Source organism: Asterias rubens, chromosome 19 (assembly GCF_902459465.1).
Source record: "Asterias rubens chromosome 19, eAstRub1.3, whole genome shotgun sequence".
Taxonomy (NCBI): domain Eukaryota; kingdom Metazoa; phylum Echinodermata; class Asteroidea; order Forcipulatida; family Asteriidae; genus Asterias; species Asterias rubens.
In genome coordinates, this window is record NC_047080.1 from 2,840,038 (window position 1) to 2,859,628 (window position 19,591).

The 19,591-nt window shown below is 39.2% G+C and overlaps 1 protein-coding gene across 1 annotated transcript; it reads right to left on the reverse strand.

The window, feature by feature from the left end:
• Positions 1-1,212: 1,212 nt before the first annotated feature.
• On the reverse strand, positions 1,213-17,705 carry LOC117302868. Its single transcript, XM_033786827.1, has 12 exons — positions 17,415-17,705; positions 15,372-15,519; positions 14,159-14,295; positions 11,963-12,098; positions 10,015-10,098; positions 9,373-9,503; positions 8,447-8,547; positions 8,209-8,356; positions 7,473-7,574; positions 6,249-6,407; positions 4,366-4,461; positions 1,213-3,226 (listed from the first exon to the last, which is right to left on the reverse strand). Exons 1-12 carry the CDS (start codon positions 17,565-17,567, stop codon positions 3,155-3,157), a joined length of 1,467 nt encoding a protein of 488 aa, XP_033642718.1. The 5' UTR covers positions 17,568-17,705; the 3' UTR covers positions 1,213-3,154.
• Positions 17,706-19,591: the final 1,886 nt, after the last annotated feature.

The window sequence follows — 19,591 nt, forward strand, 5'->3', positions numbered from 1 at the left end:
ACATAGTAGAGAGCAAAGGCATTATTGCAAAGAGCATGGTCTATTCACCCAGATTGGACGATAGTAGGGAGGGGGGGGGTCTTTGCACACTACATTGGTTTCGCACACAACTTTCGCAAGAGATCACCTGCCATTCTTTTGTTGTTGGGCAACTACGTGTATACCTTACATATTCTATCACACAGGTACATTCTTTCTATCACACAGGTACATTCCACAGGTAAACTAGAGATGATCCACCATGCAAAGTTTCAAATCCTATTTAGAGATGATCTTGCTTGTCGGTGAGCACAGCCATCTCATTTGATCTCCTTCCTACGTCATGTGATCTCCTTCGCTACGTTAATGGTGGCATGGTTTTGTGTGTAAAAGCGCTCACCTCTCACCAAGGTGACCCCGGTTCAATTCCCTGCCAGGGCCATCTGTGAGTTGAGTTGTGCGTTGGTTCTCTGCTGTGCCACGAGGGTTTTCCAGTTTTTCCGGTTTTCCTCCCTCGGGAACAATCAAACACTTTCGATCGTGGATGTGCTCCGTGGTCATAATGGGTTGATGAGGCTGGCAGCCAAAGGCGCCCTTGCATGCCTGCTTCTCGAACACGTTGTAGCCGCGTCCTTCACAATTCAGCTCTTAGCTGCGAGCATAGAGCAAGGAACGCGAGTAAGGATGATTAGCCCCCAAATTATTTAAAAAAAAAATTATTATAATATAACACTTGACTCAAGTCCCAATCCCGTGCCAACGCCAGAAAACTATATTTTGACGGTGATGCGGTTGTTTGCTAGTTGGCGTGATAAGCTTTAATAGGGACCTCCCAAACGAGAACGGGATCAAATCTACGTCATAATGGATTCATAGAATCCCAACAAACTTCGTTATTTGACTGCCGTTTAAAGGGAAGGTACAAGTTTGGTAAAAATATTAACTTATAAACTGACTTGGTTAACGAGCATGGATAGTATCAATCATTGTGAGAAACAGCTCCCTCCGATCGTAGCATAGCTTTTGAGAAAGAAGTAATTTCTCACTAAAATAATATAAGACTTCTAGCTAGAAGTAATTTATTCCTATCTGAAAGCACACAAATTCCCATCAAGGGTTTTTTCTTTCATCTTTTTCTCGCAACTTCGATGACCAATTGAGCCCAAATTTTCACAGGCTTGTTATTTTATGGTTGAAATGGGATACACCAAGTGAGAGCACTGGTCTTCGACAATTACAAAACGTGTACCTTCCCTGTAATTTAGTATTTTTGTCACCGAACTCAGGAACGTTCTGATACAGTGCTTATACACACTTTTAAAAGGATCAATTCAAGTAAACCCAAATCAATGTATTTTCCTCCACATGTTAAAATCAAGGCAAATTTTCAGAAATTAAACAAAAAGGTTTTGGATCAAGTGCATTTTCAAATTTTTATTGCCGAATAAAGGCATAAACCCAATTTACTTTGCACAAGTGAAAATAAATATTATTTTTTTTGACAGAGACAGAGAACCACTACGTTTAACACACACACAAGGTGTTAGCGTAAACATGTATTACGCGTAACAGACGAAAGATTAGAGTAGTAAAACCACAATAATAAAATTGAACTCAATATTATCCGAGGAAGTTAAATAAATTAATTTTGTAAACAAACTATATGAAGCAGTATTTATTCCCTGAATGGAAACTGCTTCGGGCGCCAGCTTACTCTACCGAAAGAAACTACGTCACATGTTTGCTACAAAATACAACTTGAAACACAAAAAGGGCTCTCAGTAAATTGTGCATCTTGTCGTTGCTTTTACGTCAATTCACATTTCAAATTGCCACGAGCAATTGCCGTAGGATTTTCTGTCGCTACAAGGGGGACAGATTGAACTATTACAACTAAATAGTTTTAAAACAATATTTTAAAGGAACATGTTTCCCCAGCCGATACTAGTAAATAATATTAACGCATCTTGTTAAAATTTATGAATAAACTATTATAATATTATTTTTCTTCTTAAGAGACTTGTAATCCGTTTTCGATGCTTAAAACACACTTTATATAATATCTCTTCGATCTCTTGACGATGACAAGAGCAAGCTAGTCGAACAAACGTCACAGGAGACCAATTTAAGAACTCATTCCGTAAAATATAACGACCCTATAAGCTAAAATTGTAGACCCAGCCAACTTTCTATTTCTTATCCGTCCGGAGTAGTTTATAAAACGCAGGACAGTTCTGTTTAGAACTGAGAAGTCTCCCGAACAATCCGATATCCGCGATGGTAGAATGAAGAAAGACAGTTCTTTAGAAAATAAAACTCTACCTAGCAAGTAGATACAAACATGGTATTACCGCAAACCAGATATTACACATAATATACATAATTTTTTTCGACATAATTCCATTTTAAATATGGCAAGCCAAAAGTTATTAAACGCGTATAACCACGCACCCTTCGTAACTGAAAACAATAATATTGCTTCTCATTTTGAAGAGAATACAAATAATTTCATTAAAATGATTTCATTGGATAAAAGTACAATGACGTAAGCTTACCATTACTGTAATTTGATTGGTTAATAGAAATGAATGTATGACGTAAGCTTCCCATTACTGTGATTTGATTGGTCCGAAGTGATGTTTGTAGGACGTAAGCTTACCATTAATGTAATTTGATCGGTTAGTAGAAATGAATGTATGACGTAAGCTTTGCATAACTGTTATTTGATTGGTCCAAACAAATATTTTTTTGACGTAAGCTTCCCCTTGTTCTGTGATTTGATTGGTCCCAACTGATGTTTGTCAGACGGTACTTTGAGTCGTCTGCATGCGGTATAAACTGTAATTATGACGTACATGTACCACAGAGCAAGGACCAACAGAGCAAGGACCAACTTTTCCTTGCCTGGTCCTTGCTCTAGGCTTGTACCTGCATGTAATGGTGTTTTATTAACGAGTAGAGGATTTGACTGCGTATCTCCACGGTGAAACAAGTGAAAGGTCAAAGGTGCATTTGGAAGGGAGTTGGCGTCAACCTCGTTCCCAGGGGTGACCGATCTCACCGCGCCATTTTTTCCCCAGCATGCCTTGGTCGATTACTGTTGCCGTTTCTCACGTGTGATTGGTCCGTTATTACCTTGGTCTTGGGTGTTTGCGTAATTCGTTGGTCTCTCTCTCTAACCTTCCTTGGGTTGTTTGCTGGTAGCCATGTACTCTCGCAGGAAGCTCAAAGTTGCTTGCTTTCCACACTGTTTTTGAGACCAAAGAAACTTCATAAGACACCAATGTATTGATGCCAAGATGACGTTGCACACAATTATTACAAACACAAAGCAAACAGTGTTCTTTTTATAGACCTTACAATGGTGCTTTCTGCTATTGAAGGTTAAACCATGCAAGGGATGAAAACAATGTTTATCTTTGGGGGTGGGGGTGGGGTAAGTCTAGCACAAAAAAATCTTTGGCCGGTGTCCCAGGAAATTATAATGGGCTGGAGGAGGATGATTAAAAAAAGGGCGCTAATAAGTTTGTACATAGTTGCCCTTCCCTTGAGGGGACCGAATCTCCGAAGGACAGAATAGACCTTATGCACATGACGTCATTTCAGCAGGGCGCCCTCACCTAGAAGTCAAAAGGAGGTTGTTCATTGGTCAATACTGTGCGCCGCGCGTACAAATCTGTGCGTTTCGATTGTTTCGTCACCGTTTTCCCTCTAAGATGGCGGCTGGATGACGTCAATGCATAAGGTCTATATCCAGGCACACCGGAGCCATTCTATCGCTACTATTCTATGTGTTACTGGAAAACAGTACTTTGTGTGCACTATTCTTATTTATAATATACGTCTAATCCTGAAAACCATTTGTGAACATTCATTGTTCTACTTTTAGTTGGATCTGCTTCAATCTATATTCATAAATACCTCAGACAGTTTCGCTATTCCTATTGGTGGAGGGCGCGTCACCTGGGGGTGTTTAAACGGTTGACAATGACCAGCTGGAGCTCTGTTTATTGACCCTATTCACCGGACGTCATCATCAGAATAATTCTGGATGCGCCATTTTGGTGGACAATGTCAACGTGTGTTATTCAGTGAAGTGCGCATTTTAGGCGACGCGGCGTTAACACGCAAATCTAATGACCACCAACCATAGATATATTTTTAAATACTTTAATATTATGCCTTTTAACCAAAAATGCATTTATGAATGGGAATAAAAGAGTTGGGACTCGTTCTTAAACGGCAGTTTAAAACTTTGCAGGGTCGCTGCCGTGCGATAAAGCCCGAGCCTAATGCGAGGGCCTTCATCACACGGCAGCGACCATGTCGGTTTTAATCGGCCGTTTAAGAACTCGTCGCTACCCTTTAATTATCTTAAATTAATACCTCCATGAGAAAAGTCTTATCGGCTGTCTCAAAATCAAAATCCAAAGTCTCCAAATACCTCGTGTTGATACCAATGGTGCGAGAGAAATCCGAACTCTGAAAAATAACAATTTAGTAGTCAGAAACACATGGAAAGCTGTGAATGGAGGTTGGACGGGGGGTACATAATCAGGGCCCAATTTCATAGAGCTGCTAAGCACAAACATTGGCTTAGCATGAAATTTCTTCCTCGATAAAAACAGGATTATCAACCAAATTTCAACGTGATCTTAAGGATAAGCAAACTATTGCTGAATACAAGTAACAAGCAATATGCAACAAATGAAAAATTTGTTGGTAATCCTGTTTTAATTAAGGAACAAATTTCACGCTAAGCAAATTTTTGTGCTTAGCAGCTCTATGAAATTGGGCCCAGGACTCATAGCAACACACACAGCTGGGTGTCACAGGGGAATCCGCCCCCCCCCCCCCTTCATACGGGAAACTATGAGCCTATTAAAGACACTGGACACCTTTGGTAATTGTAAAAGACCAGTCTCTCACTGGGTGTATCTCAACAGATGCACAATATACTAATAAACCCCTGACAATTTGAGCTCAATTGGTAGTAGAAGTTGCGAGAGAATAATAGAAGAAAAAACACTACCCTTGTTGCACAAATTCTGTGTGCTTTCAGATGCTCGAATTCGAGATTGTAGATTATGTGCAATGGTCTATGTCTCCACCAAGCCACTGCTCTTTGGAGAAATTAGAGTGAAAAAAAAAGGTTGTACGACTTACAGTATTACCAGGGGCCAATTTCATAGAGCTGCTTAAAGGCAGTGGACACTAATGGTAATTGTCAAAGACTAGCCTTCACAGTTGGTGTTTCTCAACATATGCATAAAATAACAAACCTGTGACAATTATTTGAGCTCAATCGGTCATCGGACTTGCGGGGTAATAATGAAAGAAAAAACACCCTTGTCTCACGAAGCTGTGTGCGTTTAGATGGTTGATTTCGAGACCTCAAGTTCTAAATCTGAGGTCTCGAAATCAAATTCATGGAAAATTACTTTTTGCTCGAAAACTATGGCACTTCAGAGGGAGCCGATTCTCACAGAGTCTTATACCATCAACCTCTCCCCAGTATTCGTCACCAAGAAAGGTTTTATGCGAATAATTATGTTGAGTAATTACCAATAGTGTCCACTGCCTTTAAGCAAAACAAATTAGTTAAGCACGAAAATAGCTTGCTTATTTTACACATGTTACAGCCCAAAGTTTCATGCCATATTCTTTGCTTGTGACTAGTATTGAGACAAGTATTTAGCTGTTGTCTTGGCCGACAATCAGAATTTGTTTGCTTAGGCAGAATTTTGTGCTTTTATGCATATGTTGAAATACACAAAGTGAGAAGATTGATCTTTGACAACTACCAATAGTGTTCACTGCCTTTAAAGGATTTGGGTACCTTTTCAAAATGTCCATAGATTTACATTAAACTTACAGGATTTGAAGATAATGATAGTGGAAAGCTTCCCTTCAAATATTACTTACTGAGGTGCTGTAGTTTTTGAGAAATGAGTAAAACAATGTCATGAAAATACGTTTGTAAATGATTAAAATAATTTTCGTCTCATGAGACGAAAATTATTTTCATGACGGTGTTTTACTCGTTTCCCAAAAACTACAGCACCTCAGCACGTAATATTTTCAGGGAAGCTTTCTACTATCATTATCTTCGAACTGTGTAAGTTTAGTGTAAATCTGTGGACATTGTGTTTTTTGTCCTACAAAAGTTCTATAGACCCTTTAAGCAGCTCTATGAAATGGGGCCCAGCTCTCACAAGAGGGATTCACGACCATCCTCTTTAACAAAAAATTTTTAATCAACTACTCACTCTTGTCGTTACACGTTGCACATTGAGAAGCAAAGTATCGACTAGTGACCCGAGTAACTCGGTGATACCCTTGATCTCACGCCGTTCATATCCACTTAGATTCTGCAGTAAGTCCACTCCTCGTCTGGCTCCTAGTTGGACAAGCTCTGTGTACTCAATCTGTTCTCATAAAACATAATTATGGTTATCAATATGTTATTGTTTGCAGATCAACATTTTAATGGGACTTTTGTTATCGAACTGCTGCTGTTCACAATGATTATTTGTACTTTTCGAAATTAAGTTAAAGGCAGTGGACACTATTGGTAGTTGTCAAAGACTAGCCTTCATAGTTGGTGTATCTCAACATATACATAAAACAACAAACCTGTGAAATTTTGAGCTCAATCGGTCATCGAACTTGCGAGATATGGATGAAAGAAAAAAACACTCTTGTCACACGAAGGTGTGTGCTTTTAGTCAAGTTCTAAATCTGAGGTTTCGAAATCAAATTCGTGGAAAATTACTTCTTTTTCGGAAACTATGGCACTTCAGAGGGTGCCGTTTCTCACAATGTTTTATACCATCAACCTCTCCCTATTACTGTCTTGTCACCAAGAAAGGTTTTATGCTAATAATTATTTTGAGTAATTACCAATAGTGTCCACTGCCTTTAAGGAGAATGGACGAGAAGGTGTAGAAGGGCTTAAACACCCAGCAGGGTGGACACGTGAGCATTACAAGACTTATTATTACTACTATTATTAATTATTTTTATTATTATTTTTTAGATTTGTGGATACAATGAACGACCCGAAAGCGAGTACATTGTATCTACACTTTAGAATCTATTTTCTGTCAAACGACGTTTGGTAACGTTTCTGTTTTGCAAAGATTTTAAGCAGTTTTATAGTGCTTGCAACATTATCAAGTACCATGTTTTGATCAGTTTTCAATCTTAAGGTTTTACTTAAAGTAAATTAATTAGCTGGGAAATGTTTTAAGAAACTGAAATAATAACTTGTCAGCTGTGTTTGCACATCATGATATCCTTCAATTTGGAAAGACTGTCATGTATTTCAAGTTGAGCTATCACTTTAGTTTGTAGATTCTACAGTTAAGAGTCGTTACATGTTTATAGTTTAGTGTAGATTCGTATACAGTTAAGTGTAGATTCATACAAGTAATCTTCAGTTTACTGTCAAAGGAATAGTTTAAAGCTGGGATATATATCTAGTTTCTTACCTCACCACTTCCATCGCTGTCGATCATGTCAAAAATAGCATCTGGGTTGTCCTTACACTCGAAGAGTAACAGTATGTCATCAGCAGTTAATTTCCCTCTGTTCTGAAAATGAAAACAAACAAAGTTCAAATCTGCGAATGTCAAATGTTTTTTCAATGACATGCTCTATGCGCCAAGTTCCTTGGTTGTGATCATTACAGTCACAAATATTCCCCAGATATGTCTCCATCTGCCCAATAGCAACAAGGAACACAGACTGAACAGTTTCAAACTTTGAGGCTCGTGAATTACACCAGTGATATTGCTTGAGCCTATACGTCAATTATACATTCATTTCACATAGAGAAAGGCTGTCAAATCCTATACGCGTAAACACTGGGTGCGTTCGTTTAGCTTTCCTGGGTCAACCCCGGTGTGTGGCGGTTTTTTCTTCCAGGACGAACGTGGGTAATTATCTGTACACGTTCGTCCTGGGAGAAAAACCGTCACACACCGGGGTCGACCCAGGGAAGCTAATTGAACGCACCCATTATGTAACACAAATGCACGTTGCTTGTGTAGACGACCGAAAGGGCAAGCTGACAAACTTTTTACCCCAGACCAATCAAAAACACAGATACCAAAAGCTATGTCACGTTTATCCAATGAAATCACTGGTTCTGTAAAACCAATACCTGTCTTTATCCTTGCGGAAAAATGCAAGGGGCCAGTCTACAAGCTATGATGGTTGTGTTACCTGTTGGAAGGATGTCCTGAACTCCTCTTTAGAAATAGAACCACTCTTATCGGCATCAGCGCCGTTCAACATTGTCATCAGTCGGCTGACTGCTTCTTTAATATCACCCGTTGAGTTCTGTACTTTTTCATTTTTCTTTGCCATTTTCCTTCAATCGGTAGGAAAAATAGAGCAGAAGTTTGAGAAAAGAAAGACAGTTTTAATAGACAGTAAGTTGAATGATAAGTGGAAAGCTTACCTGCTAAGTTTTGTGCTTGGGGTTGGGACTGGTTTCCCACCATACTTGGCGACCCTATTGTCAAGGACCGTTTTCATCGTGTCCTGCTCGCTGGTTGAGAACTAACAGATAGTAAAACAGGAGTAAAATTAGTAAAATCAGACTCAACAAGAGAGAAAACCGATTTCAGACAGACGGGAGCACTGTCATTAGAAGCGCAAAGCCGAGGCAAGGTGGGAGAGGAAAAGAAAGAGCGGTATAAACACTTTTGACTTTTCAACTTGTACTTTATTGAATCACCAAAATTAACCCAGGTTACCAACTAAAAAGTAGTGCCACACTTAGTTTTTCCTCAAGACATAACGTTGGAGGTCCATATTATATCAGCTCTAAAGGTCATGGCCGAGTGGTTAAGAGCATCGAAGTAAGAGCATCGAATTCAAGTCCTGGTGCAGTCACCGGAGTGTGGGTTCGAATCCCGGTCGTGACACTTGTGTCGTTGAGCAAGATACTCTACTATAACTGCTTCTCTTCACCCAGGGGTATAAATGGGTACCTGCGAGGGTAGAGGTTGATATTGTGAATGAAAAAGCCTTTGGAGCGATACAAACTGTTGCCAAGGTTGTATAATCCCAAGGGAGCTGAGAAACATTAAAAGGGATGTTATTGTGAAATGCGCTATATAAGATTTTTTTTTTTTTTCCTGTTTTCCCTTTTTTCAGGCATGATGCACTGACCTACCTTTTCAGGGATATGGGGATAATGTGGTCTCGGAATATGCTAAAATTGTACAAAAAAGACCACTATATAAGTATTCAGTTTAAACCAGCACATTGTTGAGGCATGATGGGCTATACTCCAAAATAACTTTTCTTTCTAAAAGTCAACAATAAATGGCAATGGAAATACAAAGGAAGAAAGAAAGAAACGTAAACTAATAACCTTACCACAAGAACTCCCAGTGTCTTGTCGTTCACTTCTCCGAAGCGTTCTGACTTGTCCCATTTCTTACTCGCATTGGTAAGATCGCCAAATCGAGCAAAGTAATTATCCTTCGGGTCCATGGATAAATACCAGCCTAGGAACAAGCAGAGACAGCTTACAAGTTAGTCTTGTTATGTATATTATGTAAATGACTCATATTTTTTTTTAAAGGGCGGCACAATATCAATTCTCAATATCGAGAATTACGGATTTATTTTAAACACATGTCATGACACGGCGAAAGGTGCGGAAACAAAGGTGGGTTTTCCCGTTATTTTCTCCCGACTCCGATGACCGATTGAGCCTAAATTTTTAACAGGTTTGTTATTTCATATAGAAGTTGGGATACACAAAGTGTGGGCCTTGGACAATATTGTTTACCGAAAGTGTCCAATGGCTTTAAACTATAACTGATTTTGGTACAAGTTTTTAGTTATTACTATTAGTTATCGACATTTATTTATTTACTTCGGTTTGACTATTTTATCAAGTGCTACATAAATCGGTCTCATATATTGGTATACTTCAAAATCCTGTCTTTAGTACTTTGTATTAATTTCGGCCAATAATCAGACTCAAATAATTCTTAAAATCGTGATACCCACCATCAAAAACGTGGACCGGATAATTACACAAAAGACCGCCATCAACAATGAAGCTATCCAGATACTTGACCGGACTCAAAATAACTGCAAGAAAGACAATTGAAATCAATGTGGAGGGCAAGACATTTATTTAATACTTATATTTTCAGTTCTATCTTTCAAAGATCAATCATTTCTGTCGAAACCTCTGACGGAATCGCTGTGCAAGTGGATTGGGGTTTTCCCTACATAGTCAACAGACCAGGGCCCAATTTCATAGAGCTGCTAAGCACAAAAATTTGCTTAGCATGAAATTTCTTCATTGGAAAAAACAGGACTACCAACCAATTCCACGTGATTTTAAGGATAAGTAAACAACAGCCGAAAACAAGCACCAAGCAATATGCAACAAATGGAAATTAGGTTGGTAATCCTTTTTTTTATCAGGGAAGCAATTTCATGCTAAGCAATTTTTTGTGATTAGCAGCTTAGCGTCAAATTTTGTTTTAACTGTGCGATTTCCATTTCATAGCACTGATTACCGTACAGGCTTAAAGTCACCTGGAAGTGGTATTTTTTCAAAATAAAGCTTTTGTCACTAATATATTATGTGTCTTGATGAGTGGAATGTGAATAAACAGTTAACTAAGGTTTTAAAAATCAGTTCTTATGTTATTTACAAATTAAGAGTAGACCCCGACCCGAGGGGGCGCTGTTCGTGACGTCAATCGAGGCAGACTTTGCCTGTAATGCGTAGAGTAAACACAATTGCAAAGTACATGTACGGACCAAGTCGTGAGTTTGTACGTTTAAAAAAAACAAAAAAAATGTTTTTTTCCGGCAATGCCGACCAGGTGTATTGCTGCTGAATGCAGAAAAACACTTATTGAAATGTACCAACTCACGACTTGGACATACATGTACTTTGCACGTGTGTTTACTATACGCATTGCAGGCAAAGTCTGCCTAGATTGACGTCACAAAAGGGGTAGGCGGAGTCAGCCCCCCAAACAACTTTATATATTTTTTAAACATATAAATCGTGAAAAACAATTACAAAAAAATTGTTTTATTGTTCGTAAGCATACACTCTTATGTTTGAAAGAAAAAAATTCTATTTCCAGGTGACTTTAAGCACGCGAAAAGGCGTGCTCGTCTTCCGAAAATAAATGACGTCACAATGCAAATCCATGGCAAGCGCGCAACATGGCCGCCTAGTTTTTCTGTTAACCTGTGAAATACGCTTGCACCTTAGCAAATTTTCTGCTACAGTAAGCACGAAAATTTGCTTACCGTTAAGCGCGCTATGAAATCAACCACATACGAAGGGCAGATTTCACAAATAATAGTTAAGACTGATCTTAACTTTGTGTGTCAATCTTAATTGCTTATCAAAGTGTGATGTCACAAAAATAGATCACTATGGTGATAGTGACAATACATCTTAAGACGAATCCAATATTATGCTTTGTGCAATCGTGCTTTATGCAAGTGTCGTGGCCGAGCGGTTAAGAGCACCGAATTCAAACTCTGGCGTTTCTGATTAGCAGAGTGTGGGTTCGAGTCCCAAGCCGTGACACTTGTGTCCTTAAGCAAGACACTTAACCATTGCTTCGTCCTCCTTCGAATGGGACGTAAAGCCGTTGGCCCATGTGTTGTGTAACGCATGTAAAGAACCCAGTCCACGTTATCAAAAAGAGAAGGGGTTCACCGCGGTGTTCCTGGCTGTTGCTGCTTTGCGCCGTAGCACCATGTAAACCCTAATAAGTTGCATCTTAATTGGGTCTCAGAATTCATCACTTCAATAACCTATCTTGAGTACCTTGTTGGTAGATACGTGAGCTATATAAGACTTCGATATTTATTGTTTATATACCTTTATTTATATATAATTATTATTAAAACTGATAAGAGTTCCAGCAAATTAGTTTGAGAGTTAGTGAATCGAGAAAACCGTCACAAACTTTACCCGGGATCGAGCAAGAAGCCCTGGTAGCAAGGTAGATAGGCATATCTGGTGTTGTCTTAACATGGAAGTAAACGGTGTCCATCCTATTCAAATTGGCTGCTACAACGCACAGCTCCAAACCGGTGTCTCTATAAAGCTAAAATGGAGACGGAGACAGAACTTAATGTATACATGTATAGGTTTGCGGTAACACATCTTCCTAGGTAGATGATGTTCCTTTAATGCGAACTTGTCTTGCTTTTCAATCAACTATATTCGGCCTAACCCCGTTATGACGTCGGCTTTTTTGCATACCGACGTCTGCACGCCCTACGTTCGTTGGACGTTTTTGTTAAACGTTTGGAAAACACAATTTTTCAGCTGGTCTAACATTGGAAGGTGACGTCATAATGACGTTTTTACTTCCAACATTGCCCTATAACGTTGGCCAACGTACGAACAATCTAAAACACGATTCAAATATTATTTTTTAATAACTAATTCAAGTTTGTTAATTTTATACTTACAATTTATGAATTGTTAAATTGAATGATTATTTTGTTAAATCAAATGACGCAACATTACATTTTTTGACTAACTATAAAGCATAATAGAATGACCCTTTTTAGTAGCATTCGATTTCGCGCGAAATAGAATAGCTTGGTGGTTAAATTGGCTGCTCATTGCCGAAATTGATCGAGAAAACCTATAGTACTTGACTACATAAAACTAAATACATTCTAACTACAACCTAATACAAGCCTACACACCCTTGTGTATTGCACGTCTTGTATTCATAAAGTACATAATCCGCAGACTCTCCAATCATGGTTTACACCTTTTTCAATGAAAATTGTTTACTCTTTAATTAAAAAATTGGATTGACAATGTTTTGTTGTTGTAAATTTGATGTTCACACTTATCCACATAAGTACAAAAACTTGCCTTAATCCACTGGTTATGAAAGGCAACATGTCTTTACGGATAAACATTTCATAAAGCCTGTAAGCACAAACATTTGCTTGGCATGAAATTTCTTCCTTGATAAAAACAGGATGACCAGCCAAATTGCCACGTGATTTTCAGGATAAGCAAACAACAGCTGAATACCCGTATCAAGCAATATGCAACAAATGGAAACTTGGTTGGTAATCCTGTTTTTATCAAGGAAGAAATTTCATGCTAAGCAAATTTCATGCTTAGGGGCCTACAGAGAACTTGGGCCAAATGTCTCTACTCTCTGGTGTGATTTTGGAACGCTAGGTGGCAGCAGACCTACCACATAAATTTCCAATGTTTACGTAGTTCTGAGCATGCGCACATTAAATGAGAACATTGGATTATACCTGGGCCAAATTTCATAGAGCTGCTTAACGGTCGATTTTGTGCTTAACGGGTGCACCTAGCAAGTTTTTCGTTTCATACCCTTGCTTAAGCAAGTTTTTTTTGCTTACATAGGTAAGCAAACAAAAAGGGTCATTAAAGCCTCTATTTTGCTTAAGCACCCTATTCACACAGCGCATAGTGCAACACTCATTGCAAACGATGTTATTGTGCCGGCACAGCGGTGATTGTGGGTGTGTGGGTGCGTTAGGTGTAGCGAATAAACGAGTGTCTAAAATGCTTCAGAATCATGCTGTACAATGTATTTTAGTGTGTAAACCTTTCGAGGGGCACTTTGAACCATTACAAATAATACATATCAGACACAGAAGTTGATGAATTTTTTTTATCGCCACTTGAGTGCACTCCGCATTTATTTCGCCCGCCATTTTGTCAGCACCTTCTTCTTTTTCGCTTAAGCAAACGATCTAAAATGTTGCGCGCGCAGTTTGTTTACGTGCTTAAGCTAGCAACCGCTGGTGAAATAGGTTTACGCTTAAGCAATTTTTGTTACTACGTTAAGCCAACACATTTGCTTACCGTTAAGCAGCCCTAGGCCATGCACACAGTGCAAAATACACTGCCTTCTTCTGTTTTGCTTAAGCAAACGATCTAAAATCTCCGCGCGCAGATTGTTTACGTGCTTAAGCTCGTGTACGTTTAGCATGGAATCCGAATGGTTTTAAGCAATTATTTTTGCTACGTTAAGCGAAAAAATTTGCTTACTGTTAAGCAGCTCTATGAAATTGGGCCCTGGTGTGTCCGCTGCCACCAAGCGTCCCGAAAGTCTCCCATGTTCAGGCTAGATTGGACCATAGAGATATGTGGACTTACCTGACGAAAGGTATAGTTCTCGTTGCCGGTCTTGCAGCGCACATTGTTCGCGTTCCAGTTTAACAGCCTGTCTCCTGGATTAACGCCCAGTTTACGGACAAGATTTGCCAGTTGCAACAGCTTTATAGCACTACCATCTAGCCATATTTTCAAGAAAACAAAATCATGAATAGGCCAAAATAAGTATTTGTACTTTTTTGTTTTTAAGTTTCTTTTAAAGACACTTGACACTATTGGTAATTGTCAAAAACCAGTCTTCTCACTTGGTGTATCTCAACATTTGCAAAAAACAACAAACCTATGTGAAAATTTGAGCTCGATTGGGAGTCGGAGTTGCGGGATAACTGTTGAAAAAAAAAACACCCTTGTCACGCGAAGTTGTGTGCTTTCAAATGCGTGATTTCGAGACCTCAAATTTATTCTAAATCTGAGGTCTCGAAATCAAATTCGCGGAAAGTTACTTCTTTCTCAAAAACTACGTCACTTCAGATGGAACCGTTTCTCACAATGTTTTATACTATCAACAGCTCCCCATTACTCGTTACCAAGTGAGGTTTTATGCTGATAATTATTTTGAGTAATTACCAATAGTGTCCACTGCCTTTAAATGTGACGAGAAACACACCTAAACAAAACGACGAACGGATACGTAAAACACAAATAAACGCTTCAACTTTTATCCTGAAGACTAGCATTGTAGCCTAGATACTGTTCGAACCATCGATACAAAACCGGCTGTTTTCAGGGCAACACTCCCTCAAAAGCAAATCATTAGGCCTACATAGTGTCCGTAAGTTATACTATTATCTATTGACCCCTTGCACGCGTGTCACACGCGGCGTATTGACGCCGCGTCGCCTAAAATGCGCACTTCGCTGCATAACGCGCAGCATAGAGTTATATATAAAAACGCACAGTGAAATTGCCCACCAGTATGGCGCATTCAAGATTTTTCTGGTGATGACGTCAGGTGAAATGGGTCAATAGATATACTTATCCTTATTCACAATGCAAAGCTTCACACAATCACAAACGCTTTGTGTAATTAAACTGATTTGGGGTTGAACACTAGACACGGAGCGGGATTTGAACCAGAATCGATCCCAAATTGTGTAAAAACGAACTAGTTTCCATTGTGGTTTATGACTTGAAAAAAAAATAATATAATGAAATAAGCAGCAGATTATTGTACAGATATACCATTTCTTTTTACCAAAAACTAAATGCGATGATAATTGGTCCGAGATATTCTGGCATTCGTACGAGTCGCATCCCAAAGCTAAACACATAGCAGTGGTACTTCCAGCACTGCTACCTGCAAATCGTTTGATGTTCTTCATCAGATCCAATTCCTCAAGTACCTGTAAAACGAGACGAAATAAGACCAAAGTATAGACCATGTGAACTTTGTTTACAATGAGTGTAACATTCTTTGGGTATTCTGGCAGGCAAGACACTACTGCACAGGTCATATTATGGGACAATTTACATTTGGTGTCACACAATGTCCGAATAATTAAAGAATTATGAAGTAAAAGCTGGACAAGTTTTGAGAGTTGCCCCTTTCATCATAAGAATTAGACAGAGTGGAACGAACAAAGCACGGTGAGTGACATAGCGTGAATTATAAAGAGCGCGCCACGTAATATGTCTTATATTTTTTGCTTGAAACGGTACGTGGCCGTGTGAGACTGATAGTGCATCGTTTAGAGTGCAGTATCCGTACCCAATCAGTTGTGCATCTGATGTGTACCTGCGTACGAATGTTACGTGTACGAGGATGTTAATAGTCTGTTGGGTGTCAAAAACCAAATATCGACTGCATTTACTCGTGCTATGGTTAAACAGCCTATAAAGGCCCGGTCACACAGGCCCCGATAACGATAACGAAAACGAGAACGATAAAAATGCACGCCCTCGATTGGTTGAACGAGCGTGGGCGTATTCTGCGTGGAGAATTTCAACCAATCGAGGGCGTGCATTTGTATCGTTCTCGTTATCGTTCTCGTTACCGTTCTCGTTATCGTTCTCGTTATCGGGGCCTGTGTGACCGGGCCTTTAAGGACGACCTCAATATTTCAACTGTTACCTTTTTATGGCCAAATAGACATCGTAGATACCGGTTAACAACCAATTTACTCTTAAAGTTTGCATTTAGTAATAAACAACTCGAGTCAAAAATACACCCGGCCGCTCAGCTTTTCAGCCGACACTCAAAAACGGCTTATCTATTATAAAGATCTTTTGACGCCAGTGACGATTTCCTCCCTAATTGGGTTTGAACACAGTTAGCCAGCTTTAGCAAACTGAGTGCGCTATTTTCCACATCAAATAGCCGACACTGACGTCACGATTCCTTTGGAAAATGGCTTGTTAGATAAGCACGCATCGCTTCCCATGCTTACTAAAACTTATAAATCGCCTTTAAAACTGCTGGAAACAGTTTTTTTATGAGCATTCATTGACCTGGAGATATACTCTTGTAGAAAAGTCAGTCAGAAAATGTTTTTTAGACACCCCTAACAATCACGAGGGTCTGAGCAACCAATCCACAGCATGCAATACCTCGTCCGAGGATTTTAACTAAGGTCCACATTAGTAAAGGTCACATGGTAAAATTTCGCAATTTTTTTGTTAATCAAGAGTTCCGACAGCTGGTGTGGATGTTTTGTATTGTCATTTATGAGCTAGCAACTACTAGTGTAACTTTTGATATTACAAACAATGTTGGGTCTCCATTTAATTGTCTACATCTGTTTTCGTAATTATAAAACCCATCAAGAAGCGTCGTTATCTTCAAAGTCAATTTATGAACGCTTCCAACAGTTGGTGTGGATCGTTTTTATATTGTAATTTATCTGCTAACAAGAGCGCCCTTCTAAAACCCGCATGAACTTGAAAATTTACACATAGTTAGCTATTCATTAGGAGAGGAAATCATTTCATTTTTTTGAAACTTTGTAGTTGTTCAAAAAGCCCAATCTTCCCATTTCACATTCTGTCAGCCTTTCTGGACAGGCAAAGATAAAACTTACCTAAAATACAGCGTTTTGTTTTGCTTTACATATCCTGCTGTATCGGAAGTAGAAAGTTTCCGTATCCTTTCACCACTTTTTCATTCGTTATGAAATAAAAAAATATGTATAATTTACTCAAATGACACATTCCTCTTTGATAAAAATATGTGGACAAGTGGTGGCTGGAAACGGAAAGTTTTTCAAGGAAGTAGTTCAATCTCGTAGCTTTAGAAACTTACCCGTATGACTCCAATGCATGCCACGCCTTTACCCCCACCTCCCTCCAGGGCTAGGTTCTCGAAAGGAAAGTCAATGCCTCTGAATTCTCGTTTCTCATCCTCTGTCAGGAGACTGGCTTTTGGCTCAACTAATGGTGTCTTCTTAGAAAACATGTTTGATGGAGGTTTGAGGTGCACTACTTACACGTCGAGTGTGTTGTGTATTTTGAAATGTTGTATAAAACTCACGATGACAAGATTGCCGCGATCGACTAGTAGTATAATAGGCTTTAGTTTGCATGAGAAAGTTGTTGTTCGTGGAATAGATTGGAGTCGGCTTATGTTATAGTTGATTGTACCGATCTCTATTATACTTTTTGTTAATTGTCAGTAAGATACCCTAGAGATCAGAGGTTGATTGCGTATAACTGCTGTAGGCCGTGCACACATGGGGTGGGGAGGGGAGGTTCTGTGTATTGGTTGCGCACGCAGCCATCGTAATGAAGTAAAAAAAACTGGCTAGAATGGAGCCAGGGAATATCATTTTATCCACTGGATTTCAGTGATTGGGCAACACCGCTCGTGCGATTGAACAGTACGTCTATGTGGAGATTACAATATCACTGCTAACAAATCCATTCACACTCACCAGTACCCTATTCACATTTACAACGCTCTCCTTTTCTGTTTCCAATAACAGTAATGGATGCTAACATTCATTGCGCAAACAGGGCACCAGACTATTATTTCGTCCATCCTTAGTTTGGTTACAATGAGTTGGAATGGAGTAAAATCAAGATGGCCACACCGTGATAAAGGTATATTCCTACAGCGGAAGAAGTATTAATCAGTAAAGCTGGTAGGTGGACAGAAGTTTTCCCGACTTAAAATGTGTATACAAGCAAATGTTGTTCGCTCGGCCCCAGCGGCCAGTCTATCCAGGGCTAATCGCTTGCACAGATTCTTGTTCAGTAAGTACGTCATGTTTGCAGTGCATAGATATATGGCGCGGTGTGAGTGTGATGCATGTAGCGGGGACTGCGCATTGTTAAACCAATGACAGTACATGATACGTTTGCCCATACCAGCGCCTTTGGTTAAAGCAAGGCGCTGGGGACGAGCGAACAAATTTTGTTGAACGACAATTCGCAACATTATGTTAAGATTAAGACGCTCAAGTGACTGTATCGTTATACACTGTTACCTTTCGGTGTTTTCGAGTCCTGGCAGAGATTCGGCAGAGTTGTCTCTTTTCACAATGTATTGACCTTCCTGTATAAAGCTCAAGCCGAATAAAAATAAAAAATAAAAAGAACCGCGAAGGCTTTGGATCAAGTGCATTTTCAAAGTTTTATTGCAAAATAAAGGCATAAACCCAATGGGGGACTTTCGGGACGCTTGGTGGCAGTAGACTTATTAAGTAATAAGATCCATTGTTCTCGGTAATGTGCGCATGCTCATAACTACGTAAGCAATGGAAATTAACCTGGTAAATCTGCTGCCACCTAACGTTCAAAAGTCTCCTATTCACTTTGAACAAGTGAAAATACATATTCAAGTTTTTGACATACGGACAGAGAACCGTTACTTTGTACACACAAGGTGTACGTGTAAAAATGTATTATGCGTAACGGACGAAAGATTAGAGTAGTAAAATCATAATAAAATATAATTCAATATTATCTGAGGAGTTTAAATAAATTAATTCAATAAGTAAATAAACTTTTATGAGTACTTCTTCTCTTAAAGCCATTGGACCCTTTCGGTTCAGGAAAGATTTACAAATAACTTACAGGGTTTACAGAAGGTAATGGTGAAAGAATTCTCTTGAAATATTATTCCATGAAATGCTTTACTTTTTGAGAAACCAGCAAAACAATATAAATTCTCGTTAACGAGAATTACGGATTTATTTTAAACACATGTCATGACACGGCGAAACGCGCGGAAACAAGGGTGTGTTTTCCCGTTGTTTTCTCCCGACTCCGATGACCGATTGAGCCTAAATTTTCACAGGTTTGTTATTTGATATAGAAGTTGTGGTACACAAAGTGTGGGCCTTGGACAACACTGTTTACCGAAAGGGTCCAATGGCTTTAAAAGGAAACTGCTTTGGGCTCGAGCTTATAGGCATACCCCGAAAATTGTGTGATACAAAAAGGGTTTAATAAATTGTTCATCCTCTCGTTGCTTGTCTT